The 24,400-nt window shown below is 42.5% G+C and overlaps 1 protein-coding gene across 2 annotated transcripts in view; it reads right to left on the bottom strand.

The window, feature by feature from the left end:
* The window catches only part of gpc6a (glypican 6a), a 1,457,751-nt gene that overhangs the window by 654,926 nt on the left and 778,425 nt on the right, over positions 1-24,400 (bottom strand). For both annotated transcript variants that reach the window (XR_013498862.1, XM_078221645.1), the window contains exon 4: positions 2,749-2,914. Coding sequence is in view for 1 of the 2 variants with exons in the window: in XM_078221645.1 (XP_078077771.1) it covers positions 2,749-2,914 (166 nt within the window). In the remaining variant the exon portion in view is untranslated. The remainder of the gene's footprint in view (positions 1-2,748; positions 2,915-24,400) is intronic.

Raw genomic sequence — 24,400 nt, 5'->3', positions numbered from 1 at the left:
AGACTGCCCAGGGAAGGAAGGAAGAAGCTGCCATTGAGACTCACCTTCGTGACGATGGACCAGTGGGACTCAGAGAATTGAGCCTGCAGTTTAACCAAACCATCTTTGCGGGTAGTATACTTGAATCTGGGGTATCCTCTTGTTTTATGTAGGTAATTTAAGGGTTAATAGTGTTATTATTAATAAACTTATTGAACCTTTACTTGTGTTTGTCCTTTGTCCATCTTGCAAATAAGGGCACCAGGGTAAAACCTTGGAGTAAGCAAATTGGTCGAAAGTATCTGAGAATTAACAGGTGCAACATGGTGACGGCAGAATCTAATAGCAGGTAAGTGAAAGGGATTGCTGGGTGCACAGAAACAGAAGGGTCTGATTTTTTGCGAGCGGGGCGGAAGATTTCACGGGGCTGCAAGATTCCAGTCTGTAACCCTGTTAATAAGTATTCATGACATGCAAATTACAATCCAGTAACATTCACCAGTGAGAAAGATGATCTATCATGAACCCCCGTGGAAGTATTGACGGGAAAACTGCAACTTATTTTCCTATTCCCACCGTGGAATTCCGACTTTTGGCCACACTCCAAATTTTCCAGTCCAGCCCACCATGATTCCTGTCGTTGGTGGGACCAAAAAATTCCACCCACATTTCTGCAAAACCTCAATATAATACAGGCCTTAAAGTACCCACTTCTGAACAAACAATTTGATGGAAATAAGTCACCAGACCAATAACTATTACAGAATTAATTCAACTGCAGACTCCTACCAGATGTCTTAAATTGAGTTGAGTTTTTAATCACCAACCATGCCTCAGTTTTAAAAGTGTATCTTTCGGTACTTTGTGTGCAGGTGGTATGCATCGCCCATTTTATCCCTAATTTGTCTCTCAAATACCAGAGCTGAATTAATTGATATAATAACCAGAGTACATTCTTTTTCGTGCTGGCTTTCAATTCAGACAAGAGGCTGGTGTCGTTCATTTTAATTCATGGAGTTGAAATACATCTGCTGCAGTGAAGAATGAAGAGCGCCTTTTGCTCAGAAACACATCACACATCTACAGCTATTAATAGCATGCAAGGTGACTATCTAAGACGTCATCCTCCCCCTGAGCCTTTTACTCGAGGTCGCAAGCAAATGACAGGTAAATAATATTTTCTTTTCTCTTAGTTCTGCAGGACATAATGCGTTGATACATTGAATTGCAGGAGCAAGATAAAGAAAAGTGCATCGGTCCTTTTTGTTTTATTCTTTGCACAGGTCACCGTTTGTTGTAATCCAATGCATAAAACTGGGATTGGTGTTATCTCATAAAACAGCAAAATGGTGCGGTAGCTGGGGAAATAAAAACAAGTAGTGCTGGAAAATCTCAGTATGTCTGGCAACATCTAGGGAGAGAGAAACAACTGGATATGACTCTTCAGAGCTGAAGAGAAGCAGAAATATGTTGGGTTTTTACTGTTGAAGAGAGAGGGTGGAGCAGGTGAAGCAAAATAGATCGGGGATAGGTGGAAGCTCACGATAGATTTGATAGAATTGTTAAGGAGATAAGACAACGGATGTGGTAATGATAGTGTTGAAGACAAAGGTAGGTGCTAATAATGGCATGAAGATCAGCTCGCAGAATGTGCTAATAGCAGAACAAGGGCCATGTTCTCTGAAAGCAATGCATAAGAAGAAGTTATAAACTGGCATCAGCAAGGAGAGAGTGGGAAAATATACATATAGCAAAATGCAGAACATAGTTCATGGTGGAAGATGCTGAACTCAATCTTAAGTCCAGAAGGTTGTAAAGTGCCTAATCAGAAGGTGAGGTGCTGTTCCTCCAGTTTGCAGTGGACTTCACTGGAACACCGTAGCTGGCCAAGGACAGAAATGTGAATATGAGAGCAAGATGGTGAATTGAAATGACATGTTACAGGAAGGTTAGAGTCATGCTTACGGATTAAGCTAAAGTGTTCCACAAAGTAATCACCCAGTCTGTGTTTGCCTGCACCACTCCCTTTGTCCTGTGTCCAAAACATTTGTCAAATCTCTCCTGAGCTTTCACCGATCCCCAACTTCTATTCTGCTCCACATACTCCATCCTGTCACCTCAACAGTATAAAATCCAACACATTTCTACCCCTTTTCAGCTCTGAAGAGTCACACGGACTCGCTCTGTTTCTCTCTCCAGATGCTTCCAGACCTGCTGAGATTTTGCAGCATTTTCTGTTATTTGGTTTTCTCTCAATTATGTGCCTGAAAGTGTGGAAGCAATGTAAGTTATTCACTCACATGGCAGTGTAGTAACTTGGAAGGTAATGCACAGGCCATCCATAAGTTTTGATACTGTATATTTAAAAGGGACTCTTCTGTAAAATTATTTCCAGGAAGTCTGAGGCTGGAACATGTACTGTCCTGAAAGCAGTACTCAAGTGCTCCCTGTATTATCCCAGGAGATTGCTGTCACGTGTAAATTCTTCAGGAAAATTATAAATTAGTAAATTTCAGTTTGCAGGTCGATGATTGGAGGAAACAACTTCCAGTGAGTCCATTGGAGGAAAAGTGACGTGTTTAGATTGACTATTCGTTTTACATCCTGGTCAATTTTACTTTCATTTGACTGCAGTTGGTGCATCACTTTGCCATTTCTTGTGATCAAGAAAGAGGTTTACTGTAATACTTTTAGCAAGCACAGTGCTTTAAAAGAAATTGCCACGTAATTATTTTGAATTATTCAAAATGATGTATAATTTTTTCTTACCAACAAAAAGATTCCATTCGGTGTCCAAGTCGGCCTGATTGGCTAGGCAGCCCTTCATTACGTTAAGACAGTAGTTGTTGCATGGTTTCACAGTGGGGAGTCCACGGCAGTAGGGACAATACATCATCTTCATTAGTGCACGGATGCACCCTACTGTTGGAATGACCTATTGAATGAAAGAAAAAAAAAAATTTCATTACCATTAACTCATGTTGTCTGAGAGGAAAGGCTGCAGGAAGTGATGATGAACAGTCAGCTGACATCAGACAGAAGCCCACCTACTGATTTCTAACAGGGCTAATCAATTCACACCAATTAATTCCATTTTAGTCAGGGCTTTCTGCTAACAAGATTACACAATAACTTGGCTTCCACAATGGATAGCACTCCATGCAGGGAATAAAACATGAATGAGTTTTATATTTTGCAATAATGAACCTTTATTTCAATCTACATGTGAATCTGAAACTTTAAAAAAACTAGAAAGTGAAGAAATCCCACAATAAATTTCACTCTGCTGTATCAGCAAATGAATGGAAGTCATTTTTGAAAATATTATTTGAAGAAGGTGAGAAGAAATAGAAAGCATTGACCTGCAAATGCAACAACAGTTTTCCATTGAGTTTTTTCATCATTTTCTAGAATTAGAAAGAGTTATTCCGACTTTGCAACAAAGTGATGCTGACTGTGGGTAACAGGAAATCACTCAGATGAAATAGTTTAGGTATAAAAATCTACAGTAAAAATAATAATAAAGTAAAGCAAATTATGTTTCTGAAACATCTCTTAAAATTTGTTCGATGTCAAGTGACATGTTACGATACCAGGGATAAATGGTTAGGGTGTGAAGACAGGCTGAAGAAACTTTGTATTCCCTCATGTTTAAATGATTAAGGGTTGGTCTAAACACATAGATTGGACTAAAGTTTAGGCAGGTTCTGCTACTGCACTGATGCATCTTCATTTTACATCTCAAGTCCACTTTTCTATTTGCACAAGAAAATAGTTTAATATCAGGGTAGCAGGTTTCAACAAGATTAAGGCACATAAATCAGAGGCCTTTACTTGCAGGAGGCGACCCTTAATAATCTGTCAGACAACAGATGGATGGATGTAAAAAATATAAAGAAGACCTATGCCAAGTTGAGACCTACCACCATCTCTACTGCTATTATATCTTGTCCTCCTTCTTGTTCGCTTTCACACTGGATATACATCTTAATACAAACATCACACACAATCTTACAATTATAACTTTGTTCGACTATGACTCATGGAGCCAGCAATTAAATGTTTGTCTGTCTTCTGTCATCTTAAGCACAGAAAAGCAGTCTGCACCTGCTCCATCCTTTCAGCAAAGTTTGCAAGCACCAACACAGTTGAGAAAATTAGCTCTTATCTGATCATTCAGTGGGCCTCTCAACCTCTAAAGCATCCAATATGTCTGTCATCTTTTCTTGAAGTCCACTGTAAAAACCGCTGATATCAGTGACATTCCTCAGGTTTCAGGTACAGTAAGATCCTCCTTCTTGTCATATGAACACATGAAATAGGGACCGAAGGAGGCCATTCAGTCCTTCAAGCCTGCGCCACCATTCAATAAGTTCATGGCTGATTTGCTTATGTTTGAAATTCCACGTCTCCATTTACCCAATAACCTTTGATTCCGTTACCCAACAAGAGAGAGAGAGAGAGTGTGTGAGAGACTGAGTGTGTGAGAGACTGAGTGAGTGAGGTCAGTCCAGTTCAGTCAGTCAGTTAGTCAGTCTGTCTATCTCTGCCTTAATAAAATTTAATGTGTTGTTAGAAATCCTAACTTCTGGAATGCTTCAAACAATATCACATTCATGAGCAGATCCTAGGTGAGTCAATGGTTTCTGACACTATTCTCTAAGAGTATTGCCTTTTCTACTCCTGTATCTATAGCAGTATACAGAAATGCTAATGGGTGGTATGAATGTATCATACTGTTGTGACTTCGGAGTCAGACTGGAGGTTCAACAATACAGTTTTATTTCGGATACGAAGCTTGGGGGAGAAAGCACTGGTACTCCGCAGTACTTGGCAGCTACCTTCTCAATTACATAATAGCAGTTGATCATTTTTATACCTTTTAGACAATAGATAGTCCAGACATTAGCCGTTAACACATCGTTATAAGTTGAGGAGACAGATCGATAGTTAACACATTGTTACAAGCAGACAGGTACAGACATGGACAGTTAACATATCATTTTTCATAGAATGGATACAGTTCCTCTATCAATGACTAGTTTCGATCGATACATTCAGTGGCTGATTTTGTTGCATTTATGTATTTATGTCCCCATCTGTGGCTGACCTTGTTTATCAGGTTCATTGTTCTGGGTCTGCCCTTATCTTAAAGTGCCTCAAGCTCTAACCGGCTTCCTGCAGCATTTTGGTTCCTGCATGTTTTAACTTTTAAGTAACTGTCTGTGCTAAAAGCCAGTGCCTGTTAATGTCCCTTCCCAGGTAACCATTTTGTGTGCCAGGCAACCATTTTGTGTCCATCACTTTAATTCCCCCACAACAATACATTTTAAATTTGATACAATTTACATTACCTATTCTCTCCAACAATTTACTTGTTCCCCCCAAAAGATAAGACTGTGCAGATTAATTATTGTACACATTGCCTGCCATTTTATGACATACCAACATGAAATCTATATGATTTCTAATAGGAAATATTGGCAAACCTTTTTAAACACTGCCAGAATGAAACTAACAGTTGGAATCTATTAGAATTATAGTATAACATGAAGAACTGTTTTTTACATTTCTGTATTTGCTGATAGATGCCAAACACAAGACAACCTGTGGCCCATGTGATCATATGTGTGCACAAACTCCATATATGTGCAGAAGCAAACCGATCTTCAGATTGATCAAGGATAGTTAGCATGGATGAGTTGCTGGGAGATCCTGTCTAACTAATTTAATTGAGTCTTTTGAAATATATATCGATGAGGGTAATGCAATTGTTGGGGTTTACATGGACTTCAGTAAGGCCTTTGACAAAGTCCCACAGGGAAGGCTGGACCAAAAGTTGAGAGCTATAGGATCCAAGGCAAGTTGGCAAATCAGATCTAAAATTGGCTTGTTAATCAGAGGCAGAGGGTGATAGTGGAACATTACTTTTGTGATTGGAAGCCTGTGATCCACAATGTACCACAGACATCAGTGCTGGGACCCTTGCTGTTTGTTATATACATTAATAACTTGGATATTAATGTAGAAGGTATAATTAGTAAATTTGCAGATGACACAGAAATTGGCAGTGTTGTTGATATGAGGAGGATAGTCTTAGGTTACAGTTTGGTATTGATCAGCTGGTAAGTTGGGCACAGCAATAGCAGGTGGAACTTAACCCTGATATGTGTGAGGTGATGTATTTTGGGAGGTATAGTAAGGGGAGGATATACATAATGAACGGTAGGTCCCTAGGGAGTACTGAGGAACAAAGGGGCCTTGGTGTACAAGTCCATAAATTCCTGAAGGTGGCAGCGCAAGTTGACGGAGTGGTGAAAACGGAATGTTTGCCTTTATTAGCCTGGACACAGAATATAGGAGCAGGGAGGTCTTGATATAACTTTATAAAACATTGGTTAGGCCACAGATGGAGTATTGTGTGCAGGTCTGGTCACCACACTATTGGAAGGACATGATTGCACTAGAGAGGGTGCAGAGGGGATTCACCAGGATGCTGCCTGGGATGTAAAGTTTGAGCTATGAGGACTGACTGGTTAGACTGTGTTGTTTTCCATGGAGCACAGGAGGCTGAGGGGGGATTTGATAGAGGTATACAAAATTATGAGAAGCATAGCTAGGGGAGATCATAAGAATCTTTTCCCCATGGCAGAGGTGACTAAGACCAGAAGGCAGAGATTTAAGGTGAGGAGCAAGTTATTTAGAGGGGATCTAAGGAAATAATTTTTCACCCAGAGGGTGTTGGAAATATGGAATGCGTTACCTGAGAGGGTGGTGGAGGCAGCTACTCTCACATTTAAGAAGCATCTGGATAAATCGTCAAGGCATAGTAGGCTATGATCCAAGTAATTGTGAATGGGATTAGTATAGATTGGCATGTGATGGTCGACATAAACATGGTAAACTGAAAGACCCGTTTCTGTGCTGTATGACTATGTGGGAAGGGTTTTATGGCCTCGCTTGAGTGAGGCTGGAAATTCCTGCCCGAGGTCAACAGAGATTTCCGTTGTCGGACCCTCGCCCGCTCTGATTCCGTGGCAGGTGATGTGATAAGAGTTCCGGTGTATGACTAAGACATAAAAGATCATGCAGGAAGGTCTGAATTTTGGCAGCAAATTCTGACACATTTTGTGAACATTTATAGATAGGCAGTGAATTTATCCACTGAAGACCCAGTGTACCCCAACAGACTCAAATTTGGCTATTCATTAATATTAATGAAAACACTGAACTAAGGGAAAGTTAGCTGCATCAAAGTCAGAGAGTTAAAGAATGGCTTCCATTCAGATAATGCAACCAAATTAAACTGTCACTATAAGCAAGGCTGTTGCAGTACAGAGAGCATTATGCAACAAAAAGGTATCAGGGAAAATGCAGATAAGACTATGTACTCAGCCAAAAATAATCAAACTTCCCAACCAGCATTGAAAAGGTTGACAAAATGTTGAAAGTTCAATTCTTACTTTTAAAAGGCATTTGATAATACAACATACTTATTTGGAAAGCAGAAGTGCATGGTCTGTGATAAGTTATTTAATTCTCAGTTGGGTTGCAACAGAGTTGGACTCGCCTGATGCTATTGTCCCTCATGCTTCATTGGCCTTACTTCAAAGCAAGGTATTAAAAAAAGACAAAGGTTCTCACTGCAGCATCCAAACCATTGACACTGACTCTAAAGTTAAATGGGACATCATCTGGTGCTGGGTGTGGACAGGATTATATTTGACAGTCATGTTTCCAATGAACGGATATCTACTACAATTGCTGTCTGGGCTCACATGTGAGGAATGGCTATTGGGAAAAATGCCTGAGGGCAAATCAACAGCCCAGAAAGAGGGAGGCCTTCAGAATGAAAACAGTCAATGGGATGAGACTAAACTGCCAAACAAAAAGGCAAGTGACTTTCTCACAGACTCCTGCCCATACGATACGACAGTGACAGACTATTTATAGATATGGCTCAATTCTAATAAATAATCTTGAATGCATGGCTTTCCCTCAGTGTCCATAGCGTAGGATATCTGAGGCATCTGTTAACTGAAGGCAGTTTAAAAGGCATGATAATCAGGTTTAAGTTCACAGCACACTGTCAAAATAGAAACAGGCTTCAAAGTAGGATCTGATTTCAGATCAACCTTTGAGGATTAGTACTTTGGGGCTAAAAGCTACAGTGACAGGTCTACACTTTCATTTCTTTCAAAGAATGTTACAAGCATGGATCCACAGAGTTACTTTTTGGCTTGTTCCACTTTGTTCGTTTCAGCAGTGGAAACAGAATATCAGGTATGTGATAGGGTAGGAAATGTAGCTGAGTCATTTGAAATTTGGAAAGATACCATCAACTTGAAAATCTTTAAAAATTAGCTATCGGGAATCATTTTAGCAGACGTTCATATATTTTGTGGTATCCAGGTGGAACTTGTGTCCCCTTACACATTAAACCGAGGCCCCATCTGGACTCTCAAGTGGATGTAAAAGATTCCAAAGTCCTATTTTGAAGAAGAGCAAGGAATGCTCCCCAATATCCCTGACCAAGATTTGTTCCGAAATCAACATCATAAAAGAACAGATTATCTGGTCAATTTTCCATTCCTGTTTGTGGGAGCTTTCTTTGTAAAATCAGCTGCTCATTTTCTGCATGACAACAGTGACTACACGTTTTCATTGGCTGTGCAAGTCTGAAGTTATAAATAATGCTATATAAATGCAAGTGCTTTGTTCCTTTCTTGTCCGCTTGATTTGCTTCAACATTCAGCCTCCTCAGCTCCACAGAAAACAACCCAGCCTATCCAGTCTCTCCTCAGAGCTGAAACTTTCCATCCCAGGAACACCATTTAGTGTTCCTATCTCGCAATCTGAGGATTCGGGGAATCCTAGAGAGGTTGAAGCAAGATCTTTGTCACTTGCTATCTGAAAATGTTACTTTTGTTTGCTGCTATAAAAAGATGGTAGTCGTGATGTGGAGGTGCCGGCGTTGGACTGGGTTAAGCACAGTAAGTAGTCTCACAACACCTGGTTAAAGTCCAACAGGTTTATCTGGTAGCAAACGCCACTAGCTTTCGAAAGCAGCGCTCCGAAAGCTAGTGGCGTTTGCTACCAAATAAATCTGTTGGACTTTAACCTGGTGTTGTGAGACTTCTTACTGCTATAAAAAGAGCCATGGGACCAGATTTTCACCACGATGCAAAGGCTCTCTGTTGGAGCAAAATGGTGGATGAACCAGGAAACCTTAAATTCCGCCTCTGAAGACAGTACTTCCAATTTTTTGGCGGGCGAGACTATTGTTAAAAGTAAACATGATTGTGTGTAATAAGTGCATAAACTCATTGGAACTGTCAAAGTTTACAACAACATTCTGACAAAGAATATCAAATGAGTTGGAATGTAGGAGTAATACAAGGGGTGGTGGGTGGGGGTATGGGTGGAGGACATGAACAAAGAACAGTACAGCATAGGAACGGGCCCTTTGTCCCTCCAAGCCTGCACCCATTACATTCACCTATCTAAACCAACCACTTATATCCCTCTATTCCCTATTTGTTCATATGCCTATCAAGATAAGTCTTAAATGTGGCTAACATAACTGCCTCAACCACCTCACTTGGCAGTGCATTCCAGGCCCTACTACCCTCTGTGTAAAAAACTTGCCCCGCACATCTCCACTGAACCTTTCCCCCCTTATCTTGAGCTTGTGCCCCCTTGTAATTGTCATTTCTGCCCTGGGAAAAAGCTTCCAACTGTTCACCCCATCTATGTCCCTCATAATTTTATAAACTTTGATCAGGTTGTCCCTCAGCCTCCATCTTTCCAGGGAGAAAGAGTTGGTATAAGCTGGCATTGATGGAGGTGGGGAGTATGTGCATGGGGATAAAGAGAGAGCTTTTTTATAGAGTCATAGAGATTTATAGCATAGAAACTGGCCCTTCGGCCCTCCTTATCCACCTGCCCTTTTTCTTTAAACCATTAAGCTAGTCCCAATTGCCTGTGTTTGGTCCATATCCCTCTATATCCATCTTACCCAGTAATTGTCTAAATGCTTTTTAAAAGACAAAATTGTACCCGCCTCTACTATTGCCTCTGGCAGTTTGTTCCAGACATTCATCACGCTCCGTGTGAAAAAATTGCCCCTCTGGACCTTTTTGTGTCAAAGAACAAAGAAAATTACAGCATAGGAACAGGCCTTTCGGCCCTCCAAGCCTGCACCGACCATGCTGCCCAACTGAACTAAAACCCCCTACCCTTCCGGGGACCATATCCCTCTATTCCCATCCTATTCATGTATTTGTCAAGATGCCCCTTAAAAGTCACTAATTTATCCGCTTCCACTACCTCCCCCGGCAACGAGTTCCAGGCACCCACCACCCTCTGTGTAAAATATCTGCCTCATATATTAAATCTTTAAACCTTGCCCCTCGCACCTTAAACCTGTGCCCCCTAGTAATTGACTCTTCCACCCTGGGAAAAAGCTTCTGACTATCCACGCCTCTCATAATCTTGGAGACTTCTATCAGTCGCTCCTCAACCTCCTGGTTTAAAGAAAAAGGGCTGATGGATATGGGTATACTACAGGACTCCCAACAGCCCACGGGAACTTGAGGAACGGGTATGTAAGGAGATTCTGGACAGGTGCAGAAAAAATAGGGTTGTTGTAGTGGGAGATTTTAATTTCCCTCACACAGAGTGGAAATCGCTTAGGGCTGGGGGCCTGGACGGGGAAGAATTTATAAAATGCGTACAGGAAGGTTCTTTGGAACAATATGTTGACAGTCCAACTAGAGAGGGGGCTATACTGGACCTAGTACTGGGGAATGAGCCCGGTCAGGTCATCAAAGTTGCAGACAGTGACCACAATTCTGTAAACTTTAGGATAGTCATGGAAAAAGATGAGTGTTGTCCTATGGGTAAGGTACTGAATTGGGGGAAGGCTAACGACAGCTGGATTAGGCAGGATTTGGAGGCTGTTGATTGGGAGAGGCTGTTCGAGGGTAAATCCACATCTGGCATGTGGGAGTCTTTTAAGGAGCAGTTGATCGGACTGCAGGAAGGATAGGAAAGGTAGGATTCGAGAGCCGTGGATAACCAGAGAAATTGTGGGTTTAATCAAAAAGAAAAAAGAGGCATACAGGAGGTCCAGGCAGCTAAAAACAGATGGAGCACTGGAGGAATACAGAGAAAGTAGAAAAGAACTCAAACAGGGACTTACAAGGGCAAAAAAGGGTCACAAAATGTTCTTGGCAGACAAGATTAAGGAGAATCCTAAGGCATTTTATACATATGTTAGGAACAAGAGGGTTGTTAGGGAAAGAATCGGACCTCTCAGGGACAAAGGAGGGGAATTATGCTTCGAACCAAAGGAAGTAGGTGAGATCCTAAACAAATACTTTGCATCAGTGTTCACAAAGGAGAGGGACATGTTGACTGGTATTGTCTCAGAGAGATGTGTTGACCCGTTAGAAAAAATCTCAATTTCAAGGGAGGAAGTGTGAGGTATTTTTAGGAAACATTAGGACAGACAAATTACCAGGGCCGGATGGCATCTATCCTAGGCTCCTCAGGGAGGCGAGAGATGCAATTGCTGGGCCTCTAACAGAAATCTTTGTCTCTTCACTGGACACAGGTGAGGTCCCAGAGGATTGGAGGATAGCAAATGTGGTCCCGTTATTTAAGAAAGGTAGCAAGGATAACCCGGGTAATTATAGGCCGGTGAGCTTGACGTCCATGGAAGGGAAGTTGTTGGAGAAGATTCTTAGAGATAGGATATATGCGCATTTAGAACTGAATAATCTCATTAGTGATAGACAGCATGGTTTTGTACGAGGGAGGTCATGCCTCACAAATTTGGTTGAGTTTTTTGAGGAGGTGACAAAAACGATTGACGAGGGAAGGGCCGTGAATGTCGTCTACATGGATTTTAGTACAGCGTTTGACAAGGTCCCTCATGGCAGGCTGGTGCAAAAGATTAAATCTCACGGGATAAAAGGTGAGCTAGCTAGATGGGTGGAGAACTGGCTTAGCCATAGAAGACAGAGGGTAGCAGTGGAGGGGTTTTTTTCCGGTTGGAGGACTGTGACTAGTGGTGTTCACACTAAGAAGTCTCACAACACCAGGTTAAAGTCCAACAGGTTTATTTGGTAGCAAATACCATAAGCTTTCGGAGCGCTGCTCCTTCGTCAGATGGAATGGAAATGTACTCTCAAACAGTGCACAGAGACACAGAAATCAAGTTACAGAATACTAATTAGAATGCGAATCCCTACAACCAGCCAGGTCTTCAAGGTACAGACAATGTGGTGGAGGGAGCATTAAACACAGGTTAAACACAGGTCTCCAGACAGAGCAGCTAGTGAGATTCTGCAAGTCCAGGGGGCAAGCTGTGGGGGTTACTGATAATGGTGGTGTTCCGCAGGGCTCTGTACTGGGACCTCTGCTGTTTGTGATATATATAAATGATTTGGAGGAAGATGTAGCTGGTGTGATCAGTAAGTTTGCAGACGACACAAAGATTGCTGGAGTTGCGGATAGTGATGAACATTGTCAGAGAATACAACAGGATATAGATAGGCTGGAACATTGGGCGGAGAAATGGCAGATGGAATTTAATCCAGATAAATGCGAAGTGATGCATTTCGGTAGATCTAATGTAAGAGGGAGCTATACAATAAATGGCAGAACCATCAGGAGTATCGACACACAGAGGGACCTGGGTGTACAAGTCCACAGATCCTTGAAGGTGGCAGCACAGGTGGAGAGGGTGGTGAAGAAGGCATATGGCATGCTTGCCTTTATTGGACGGGGCATAGAATATAAAAGTTGGCATATGATGTTGCAGCTGTATAGAACACTGGTAAGGCCACATTTGGAATACTGCGTCCAGTTCTGGTCACCACACTACCAGAAGGACATGGAGGCTTTAGAGAGAGTACAGAGAAGTTTTACCAGGATGTTGCCTGGTATGGAGGGTCTTAGCTATGAGGAGAGATTGGGTAGACTGGGCTTGTTCTCCCTGGAAAGACGGAGAATGAGGGGAGACCTAATAGAGGTGTACAAAATTATGAAGGGTATAGATAGGGTGAACAGTGGGAAGCTTTTTCCCAGGTCGGAGGTGACGATCACGACGGGTCATGGGCTCAAGGTGAGAGGGGCGAGGTATAACTCAGATATCAGAGGGACCTTTTTTACACAGAGAGTGATGGGGGCCTGGAATGTGCTGCCAAGAAGGGTGGTGGAGGCAGACACGCTGGCATAGTTTAAGACTTACTTGGATAATCACATGAGCAGTCTGGGAATGGAGGGATACAAACGAATGGTTTAGTTGGACCAATGAGCGGCACAGGCTTGGAGGGCTGAAGGGCCTGTTTCCTGTGCTGTACTGTTCTTTGTATTCCTCAGAACCCTGCCGTTGACCCTGTAATCCGCATTCAAATTTGTCCTACCAAAATGAATCACCTCGCACTCATCAGTGTTAAACTCCATCTGCCATTTTTCGGCCCAGCTCTGCATCCTATCAATGTCTCTTTGCAGCCTACAACAGCCCTCCACCTCATCCACTACTCCACCAATCTTGGTGTCATCAGCAAATTTACTGACCCACCCTTCAGCCCCCTCCTCCAAGTCATTGATAAAAATCACAAATAGCAGAGGACCCAGCACTGATCCCTGTGGTACACCGCTGGTAACTGGTCTTCAGTCTGAAAATTTTCCATCCACCACCACCCTCTGTCTTCTATGAGATACAGTAAGAGTTTTAACAACACCAGGTTAAAGTCCAACAGGTTTATTTGGTAGCAAATATCATTAGCTTTCGGAGCGCTGCTCCTTCGTCAGGACTTTAACCTGGTGTTGTTAAAACTCTTACTGTGTTTACCCCAGTCCAATGTCGGCATCTCCACATCATGACTTCTATGAGATAGCCAGTTACTTATCTAAACCTGGGCCGTGCTGTTAAAATTTCTATCTTGCACTCATCAGGACAGATTTTAAAGGGACGAACAATTTATACTGATTGATCAAGCTGTTGCATCAGGGAACTATTGCCCCCCACACTTGCATTTAATTCAATAAATGGTGCAATGCCTGGATGCGTTTCTTCAGCCTGTGGTGAACTGGTCTCCGTGTAGGAATTTGTGTACTTTATGCCAAGTGTAGGTGAGCCATATTGTGAGCCTGACTGATAATCTTAAATTGATTGGTCATGTAACTCTTAGCACACTTGGGATTGTTATCAAGTGTTGTCCAATTGTGAATTTTTTCATTATCAATGTAACATATTCTCAATCGACATTCGTCTGAGGTAACGTACCAACTGACTCAAGAACAGCTCTTCCCTGCTGCCATCAGACTTTTGAATGGACCTACCTCGCATTAAGTTGATCTTTCTCTACACCCTTGCTATGACTGTAACACTACATTCTGCACTCTCTCCTTTCCTTTTCTATGAACTGTATATTTTGTCTGTATAGCATGCAAGAAACAATACTTTTCACCGTATACCAATACATGTGACAATAATAAGTCAAATCAAATCAAAATCAGCACATGAGCACCAGAGAGGCTGGGTTAACTGGGCTTGCGTCAGAACCCAATCACAGAGTATTCCAAAGAATTATAGGATGGTTCTCAGGGTATCAAAGATACATGATTTTAATAAGAGGGAGTGGGATCTGGGTGATGCATGAGGAACATCATTGCATGAGGTGGTGGTGATATCAAAAATGTGGGTAATTAGAAGGGTCATGAAGTGAGAGAAGACAGAAATGAACAGGTCAAGGAAGAGTAATGAAGAAAGATTAGAAAGAGGAATGTTGATTTCTTTGTCTACCACTTTCCTCAATGATTTAGGAACCAAGATTCAAATATTACTGTAGTGACTTTGTGTAAATTCAAAGGCGCTCCAGCTGGAAATTTGATTTAAAAATCTGAAACTCCATTAACAGTGAAAGATCAAAGACATTTTGGTGCCACTCATTATTAAATCAGATGAAAGACAGGCATCTGAAGACATGAAACAAAGGTCACATTGAGCTCCGGTTATGGGTTTGAGTGTTGATTTAACTTAAGTGTGATAACTGAAAGAATCACTGGAATGTTCATATTTAATATCTTCCAAAAGCTAGACCAGTTTTACTCCAGCAACTTTATAAACTAGATTTGAAAAATATATAAATAAAGGTCAATGTAATTTCTATTCTAAATACACAGTGGGAAAGCCCAGTTGTATGAAATTTGGATTTCAAAATGAGCCACCTTAATGAGCTGACGCTCCTGCTGCTGATGAGAAACATTGACGTTACTTTGAGCAGAAGAATCAACATCCTGGAATAGGGATCACACAAGACACTTATTTTTAAAAATAGCACATGGCATGATGTCAGCTCGGAATGCCCTTTTCCACTCCATTTTGGAGGTTTAAGTGCAACTCAGCTCCCAAACATGGACACAATTTTGCCAGAATTTTACTGACTCGCCTGCCCGAGGCTCATAAGATCCCACCCGAGGCCAACGGAGAATGCCGTTTTGCGAGCCTCGCCCGCCCTAGAGGCGGTAAAATTCTGGTACAATGTCACTGAATTTCTAAGCCCCTGTAATATGCTTTTGATCTTTCCTATGTATAGGCTTTGAAAAGTCTGGGAGAAGTACAAGATTGCAGACCTGTGTTTGCTTTGGAGCACCCATCTACTAAACCATGGTGATGCTCAGTCAAGACATGTTTTTACTTACTACATGCTGATCTCAGCCACTGTCAGAAGCATTTCCTTCCTTTACCATGAATTTTGTTACCTCACTTTGTTTGCTCGTGAAGGCACTGATGCCTCGCGAAAGCCACCAGCAGCATTCCAGCTTGGGTGCATTATGTGTCTGTGCTAGAACAGTGACTGGTGAATTTCCAAAACTTAAGGACTTCCTGACAATTCAGGTTATGTAGAAGCTAGCGTTACAGTCACGAGTTGTTAGCGCCTACAGTAAGAGAATGATGACATTTCTCCTTGACTTTTTGGGTTACCAATCTAATATGGATATTGATTATCTAATCTGTATCCTGCTATACTATTCTACATTAAAATAATTGCCAAGTTTGTTGCTGAATAAGTAAAGGATAACATCTACCACTATGTGATGACTTCATTATTTTTATTTCCAATGATCTGCCAGAACTAAACACTTGGATCTTTCTCCTCAGATGAAGCCTGTCTTGATTTTGGAGCAACTTCTATCTTAAAAACAGGGTTTCTGTATGTCATATGTCTGCGAAGCACCTTTCTTAGGAACAGAAGCTGCAAAATGATGACTTCTCTCTTTTAGCTTTTCATATCCATGCCTGGCACCTGCATATGTTAGTGACATTTCCATCCAAATGAGCAATTTCTACTCAAATAACAGGTGACTGTTCAGCAACGCAATGAAAATGCTGTAGTCAGACCATCATTAGTGATAAAGTAAGCAGTTTTGCTATACAGGTAAATCATGAAGCCAGTGAACTTAGTATGACTACCTGGAGAAAAGAATAACATCATTGTCTTGAATAGGTGCTGCTTGATAGGTAAGCAGAGCCCTCTGCAGTAACCACCACAGATTGTTTAAAGAGCTGCCTGCTAGGGAAATGTAAGCTGTCTTTCCTTTGGAGGACTAAAATACAACCTTTGCTTATCTAGTCATGACAGTAGACCTGTGTAGATGTCTCTCACAGCACTTACTTAATACCCTGCAACATCTCCTGAAGAAAGGCTTTACATCATTCACATCTGCTAAATGCACTGCTGGGAAGAAAAAAATGTAGCATTTAATGTACTGAGCAGGCGACAACTTCTTTCAACTGTCGCTTAAAACGTGGCGATGTTGGTCCTAATCTTCCAAGGAGCAGCAATAAACACCAGTTTGCCCTCCGCTCCTACATTTCCGCGCCGTGACTCTGCTCTGCATTTCTGGCCTGGTCTTCCGATCCAGCTTCTTCAGAAATGCAAAGTGACCTTTCATGTAACTGCTTCCTCGAGTGGTTACTAACACGTTGAAAAGTTTCAATACATTTAAACAGCTTTTCAGCACGATAATGAATGAGTGAATGGATGGATGAATTTGTAGGCGTGTAAGTGGATAGAGTGAGTGAGGTAAATGGGGAGAGTTGGAGGAGTCAGGTGGTGGGGGCTAGTCAGGTCAGGTCAAGGAGGAGTTGGTTGGAGGAGCGGGTGGTAGCGGGGGGCGGGGGCGGTAGTGAAAGTGATTGGGAGAGTTCATTAGATAGTTACCCAGGTGCTGGACTAGGATTTCTCTGTCTAACATTTCCTAGGTAACTATTCAGATAAATAAGTCAGAACTCTCTGAAGTCTCCAACTCTAACTCAGAGTTGGGGACTTTTTTGGAGAGTCCTGGGAATCAGGGGAATTTCCCATTGGAAGTTCAGATCACCTGGTCAACTTCCATGGATTCATTGTGTTCGTCTTCCACAGAGTCCTGAAGCGCATCTTGGGAGTTGCATGCCGTCTCCAAACGGAAGATCTGGGCCATTTTTTTTGTTCAAAGTACAGAGTTTCCCATTTCTGCTTATATTCACCATCTGCTTATTTTAGTGTATTTCAATATATTCCACCAGGGTAATGCTCAGCCAAACACACTATCCTCACTTACTGCTTGTGGACCTCAGTGATTGATGAGAGATCCTTCTTCCTCTCTTCATGAATTCTCTCATCTCACATTCACTTTTCCTGAAGACACCAATCCCTTGCTAATGCCACAAGGTCCCTCAGGCTTGAGCGTCAGTCCCATGAGTGTGAGCCCACACAGTTAGGAAGGGAGCTTTCACTGGAACTTTTCCCTTTCTTCATCCTAACTTCACTGAAAAAGCTGAGGAAACCCTGACACAATGGCATGATCAACATTTACACAACAGACCCCTGCGGAAGATCACCTCTTCAATGTTAACAGACAGTTTTGAACTTGATCTTATCCTCACCCAACCTGTCTTATTCAGGCTGAATTTCTCTCCTGCTCTTTTACTGTCAGTGTTATACGACCAAATTTCCTTTATGCACCTTCATGGCATATCCATGGCAACCTCCATGTGCTATTAGTGCCCTCTACAGGCATTATCATGCCTTGGTCACTCTGAATAACAGCCTCCCTGCTGGAAGTGCTTCACAAATTACTCTACGTTAGATTCCAGTGTGACAGATAATCTGTCTCTTGATGTAGGATTTGATACACACACAGTAAAAGCAGCTAACACCTTTGGCCAATTCACAAAATGAGGATGGAATATCATGTTGTCTCTTGGGTCCTGTGTTCTGCAGAACCCAGGTGTAGGGCTGTGAAAACTAGACAAATTACAACTATCAAGAAAGGAAGTTAACAATTTTCATCTTCACTATTTGCAGCACACTCCAGGCATCTCATGGAAAGAAAAGATCATGGCCCCGAAACATCAGTGGTATGTTGCCAAAGTTTGAGGTGCAGAAACTCTAAGAAAATGTGTTGGCCGTATCTTTTCGAAATCCACTGCCATTTGTTTTCTGTGTATTAATCATTTCAGTCCGCAAACATTAGTAACACTATGCATTTTAAGTGAAAAATATTAATGTTAGTTGGCATTTTATTTTGAACCATTGGAATATTGAATAATTTGTCTTTAGCAAAGCTAAAATTTCATGATGCAACAGTTTAATTATTTAATTCAAGCCCATTAAATCATGAATTACAGAAAACTTTACTTCTGACTGGGATATGCCAAATAGAGTGATCATTGTTGTTCTTGATTTCCATTGATAATCTAGACCTAGGTGTTCAGGGCACAATTTGAAATTTTGAAGACGATGTAAGACTTGGAAGTGTTGTGAACTCTGAGGAGAGTAGTGATGGACTTCAAGAGAATAGAGACAGATTGGGGGAATGGGCAGACATTGTGGCAGATTAAATTTAATGTAGAGAAGTGTGAAGTGATTTTTGACATTTTGATCAGAAGCAAGGTGACGTAAAATAAAGGATACAATTCCAAAGGAAATGCAGGTGTAGATGGAGCTGGGTGTACATATGGTTAAATTATTGAAGGTGACAGGGCAGGTTGAGAAATAATTAAACTGAGTCCGAGGTTTTATAAATAGGGGCACAGAGTCCAGAGCAAATAACTTATGATCTTTCATAGAACACGTATTCAGCTTCAATGGGAGGGATGTGAAGGATGGGGTGCAGAAAAGCTGGGGCCGTTCTCCTTGGGGAAGAAGGTTGGGAGGAGATTTGCTGGACATGCTCAAAATTACCAGATTGAGTAAAGGCACAGAAACTCCTTCCATCAGCAAAAGGTCAAGAACTCCAAGGTGATTAACAAAAGAGCCAAAGGTGACATGAAGAAAATCCTCTTTAGGGTCTGGAATGCACTGCCTGAACATGTCGTGGAGACAGATTCAACTGCGGTTTTCAAAAGGATAATTATCTGAAGAGAAAATATTTTATGGGGCTACAGGGAGTGGGACTAGCTGAGTGGCTGTTGCAAAGAACGGACTGATGTTCCATGCTCCAAACTACCTCCTCCTTACCATGGATATCCAATCCCTCTACACTTCCATTGCCCACCAGGATTGTCTGAGAGCTCTTCGCGTCTTCCTCAAACAGAGGCCTGAACAATCCCCATCCACTATCACTCTCCTCTGTCTGGTTGAACTTGTTCTCTCACTCAACAATTTCTCTGTCAACTCGTCTCACTTCCTCCAAATGAAAGGTGTGGCTATGGGTACCCGCATGTGTCCCAGCTATGCCTGTCTCTTTATGAGGTATGCGGAACATTCCCTGTTCCAGTCCCACTCCGGCCTCTTCCCAGCATTCCTTCATTGGTACACCGATGACTATTTCAATGCCGCTTCATGCTCTCATATGGACCTGGAAAAATTTACCAATTTCGCTTCCAATTTCCACCCCTCTATCACATTCACATGGTCCATCTCTGACATTTTTCTTCCCTTCCTTGATCTCTCTGGCTCCAATTCTGGTGATAGACACCAGTATTCATTATAAGACCACCGACTCTCACAGCTACCCTGACCACAGCTCTTCACGCCCGACACCCTGTATGGACATAGAGCAGGCAACATATGGTGCATGTTCTCCCCGTGTCTGCGTGGGTTTCCTCCAGGTGCTCCAGTTTCCTCCCATAGTCCAAAGATGTGTGGGTTAGGTGGCTTGGCCATGCTAAATTGCCCCTTAGTGTCAGGGAGGCTAGCTGGGTAAATGCATGGGGTTATGGGGATAGGGCCTGGGTGGGATTGTGGTCAGCGCAGACTCAATGAGCTGAATGGCCTCTTTCTGCACTGTAGGATTCTATGATTCTATGACATTATCTTAGTTCCTGTCTCATCTGTTCCAATGGTGCTACTTTCCATAATGGCACTGCTGATATGTCTTTCTTCTTCCATAATCATGTTTTGATTTGAAACGTTGGTTCCATTCTCTCTCCTCAGATGCTGTCAGGCCTGCTGAGATTTTCCAGCATTTTCTGATCTTGAGTAATACAAACTCTATAATGTGTTTCACATCCTCAGGCCATCAAAGCTAAAGTATTGACATTCAGTAGGCAAATGCAGTGGGGTGTTTGACGATATTGAGGCTGCTTCAGATCCCAGGAACCTTGAGCTTCCAAAACCCTGAAATGGCTGTTTATGAGAAAGCTGTGTGCAGGGAGTTTTAAAGTCTGTACATTTTTAACAGTCAGGGAGCTGTACAGTAGGGTCACTGTTGCTGCTAAAGAAGAAACAGAAACATTCAGCAGCAAGTACATAATCTAAATATTTCTTCAATGTTTTGAGGGTCTCTGCCACTACCACACTTTCAGGCAGAGTTCCAGACTCCCAGCATCCTCTGGGTGACGAGGTTTTTCCTCACATCGCCTCGAAACCTTATGCCCTTTACTGTAAATCTATGCTCCCTGGTCACTGATCCTTCCACCAAGGGGAAATGTTTCTTCCTGTCTACTCCACCTATGCCCCTCATAATTTTATACATCTCATACATGTCCCACCTCGGTCTTCTCTGCTCCAATGAAAACAACCCAATCTATCCAATCTCTTTTTATAACTAAAATTCTCCAGCCCAAGCAACATCCTGGTAAATCTCCTCTGCACCCTTTCCAGTGCTGTCACATTCCTCCAAAAATGTGGGATCCAGAACTGCACACAATACTCCAGTTCCAATAGTCTGGTTCCAGCATAACCTCCTTGCTCTTAAACTCTATGCCTCGGCTAATAAAGGCAAGTATACTCAGCCTCCCAGACTCTGGATTCACAGCCACACTGCAAGCTCCAAACATTCTGACCAATTCTCATCATCCGGCCTCAACCCAGGAACCCACAGCCAAACGTGCTCTTTTGCCCCACATAACACTGTGGGTCGAATTCACTCGACATGGTCCTCCCTCCAGCTGCCTCTGTGTCACAAATCACGATTGAGACAGGATTTCCCTCAGTTCTGATTGTTGCTGTCAATGAGTCAAATTCCCCTGCACGTGTTACTCTTGGAAACAAGCAGCATCAATATTGCAGGCAGTGAGGACCAAAGTCAACACCAATCTTACAGACAATTAATGGACTGGATTCCACAGAGATCGGCAAAATAAAAATCAAAAGGACTTGTAACGGATGGCCAATCTCAAGGCACCAAACCCAAGATATCTGAGCAGATGGGTAGGTTGGGTTGGACAGCAGGGAGCGACTTTCTGGTCTTGCCATGTCTGGCACAGATCATGCCGATTTTAAAAAAAGCATGTTTCTCACCCAGTGCCAAACATTTCCAATCATCCTGGTCCCTTTCCACTGGCACAAACTGTACCGTGAGGCTGATTAGCACATTTGAAATAGCATTCAAATATTCATAGCCTGTGCGATACTGATTTCTCCAAGCTCCCGGGATCTTCCGACTTGGGCTCTACCACCACGTTAGCCATGGAGGGGGCTCAGAGGCCACTGAAGCCCTTGGGTAGTCAGGAACATGGTTGGGCAGTGCCCATCTGGCACCCTGGCAGTCCCCACCTGGCACCATGACATTGCCAACACTTCTTGACTAAATGCCTTAAGAACTTTTTATTAACTCACCCAAAAAACAAGTCTGAAACTCTTTTTCTCGCTCGTTCAGCACTTCAAATTTTTTGGTAATATCACGTCTTTAGTCATATTTTGGGAAAATCGTGGCCAAGGCGTCTGAGACAGACGCAGACACACATTCAAGCAGGAGACAAAATATCAGAGATAGGACTCCTCAGAAAGCAGAGCGAGAATGTGAAACAGCTGCTGCTACTACTTAAAGTTGTTTTTTTTTTAATGAATAAAGTCTGCAGGCATAAGGCACATGGCCTGGTGTGCAACAAGTATCTACAGTAAACAGTGCATTATCTCTCTATCCATACTGCTTTAAAAAAAACCTTTTATACAAAGAACAAAGAAAAATACAGCACAGGAACAGGCCCTTCAGCCCTCCAAGCCTGCACCGACCATGCTGCCGACTTAACTAAAACCCCTACCCTTCTGGGGATTATATCCCTCCATTCCTATCCTATTCATGTACTTGTCAAGACGCCCCTTAGAGGTCACTATCGTACTTGCTTCCACTACCTCCCCCGGCAACGGGTTCCAAGCACCCACCACCCATTGTGTAAAAAATCTGCCTCGTACATCTCCTTTAAACACTGCTCCTCGCACCTTAAACCTGTGCCCGCTAGTAATTGACTCTTCCACCCTGGGAAAAAGCTTCTGACTATCCACTCTGTCCATGCCTCTCATAATCTTGTAGACTTCTATCAGGTCACCCCTCAACCTCCGTCGTTCCAGTGAGAACAAACCAAGTTTCTCCAACCTCTCCTCATAGCTGATGCCCTCCATACCAGGCAACATCCTGGTAAATCTTTTCTGTACCCTCTCCAAAGCCTCCACATCCTTCTGGTAGTGTGGCAACCAGAATTGAACACTATATTCCAAGTGCGGCCTCACTAAGGTTCTATAAAACGTCAACATGACTTGCCAATTTTTAAACTCAATACCCCGGCCGATGAAGGCAAGCATGCCGTACGCCTTCTTGACTACCTTCTCCACCTGCATTGCCACTTTCAGTGACCTGTGTACCTGTACACCCAGATCCCTCTGCCTATCAATACTCTTAAGGGTTCTGCCATTTACTGTATATTTCCTATCTGTATTAGACCTTCCAAAATGCATTACCTCACATTTGTCTGGATTAAGCTCCATCTGCCACCTCTCCGCCCAAGTCGCCAACTGATTTATATCCTGCTGTATTCTCTGATGGTCCTCATCGCTGTCTGCAAATCCACCAACCTTTGTGTCGTCCGCAAACTTACTAATCAATCCAGTTGTTTTCCTCCAAATCATTTATATATATTACAAACAGCAAAGGTCCCAGCACTGATCCCTGAGGAACACCACTTGTCACAGCCCTCCATTCAAAAACACACCCTTCCACTGCTACCCTCTCTTCTATGACTGAGTCAGTTCTGTATCCACCTTGCCAGCTGTCCTCTGATCCCAAGCGACTTCACCTTCTGCACCAGTCTGCTATGAGGGACCTTGCCAAAGGCCTTACTGAAGTCCTTGTAGACAACATCCACTGCCCTACCCCCTCATCAATCATCTTCGATACTTCCTCAAAAAACTCAATCAAGTTCATGAGGCACGACCTCCCCTTCACAAAACCCATGTTGCCTCTCACTAATACGTCCATTTATTTCCAAGTGGGAATAAATCCTGTCTCGAAGAATCCTCTCCAATAATTTCCCTACCACTGATGTGAGGCTCACCGGCCTGTAATTACCTGGATTATTCTTGCTACCCTTCTTAAACAAAGGAACAACATTGTCTATTCTCCAATTCTCTGGGACCTCCCCTGTAGCCAGTGAGGATACAAAGATTTCTCTCAAGGCCCCAGCAATTTCCTCCCTTGCCTCTCTCAGTATTCTGGAGTATATCCCATCAGGCCCTCGGGATTTGTCTATCTTAATACATCAAGATTGATCAGTGTAACAGCATTATAAAAATAGTTCTTAACACTTTATTAATATTTCCAATATAGCTTTAGTACATTCATTCATTATTTCACAAAAAATACTGACAAAAGGAAATAGAATCATAGGTCAGAATCTTACCACCGCTCACAGCAGTGGGATTTTCCCATCCCGCTGCAGTGAACAATGATTTGCTGGCCGCCAAATTCTCCAACCTTGCTGCAGCGGCAGTGTGGCATGAACAGCAGGTAAGATTTGATTTAATTTATTACTGTCACATGTATTAGTATCGAGTGACAAGTATTGTTTCTTGCGCACTATACAGACAAAGCATACCGTACATAGAGAAGGAAAGGAGAGAGTGCAGAATGTAGTGTTACAATCATAGCCAGGGTGTAGAGAAAGATCAACTTAATGCGAGGTAGGTCCATTCAAAAGTCT

The sequence above is a fragment of the Mustelus asterias genome, chromosome 10, assembly GCF_964213995.1.
Source record: "Mustelus asterias chromosome 10, sMusAst1.hap1.1, whole genome shotgun sequence".
In the NCBI taxonomy this organism is placed as follows: domain Eukaryota; kingdom Metazoa; phylum Chordata; class Chondrichthyes; order Carcharhiniformes; family Triakidae; genus Mustelus; species Mustelus asterias.
This window is presented reverse-complemented; position numbering and strand designations above follow the sequence as displayed.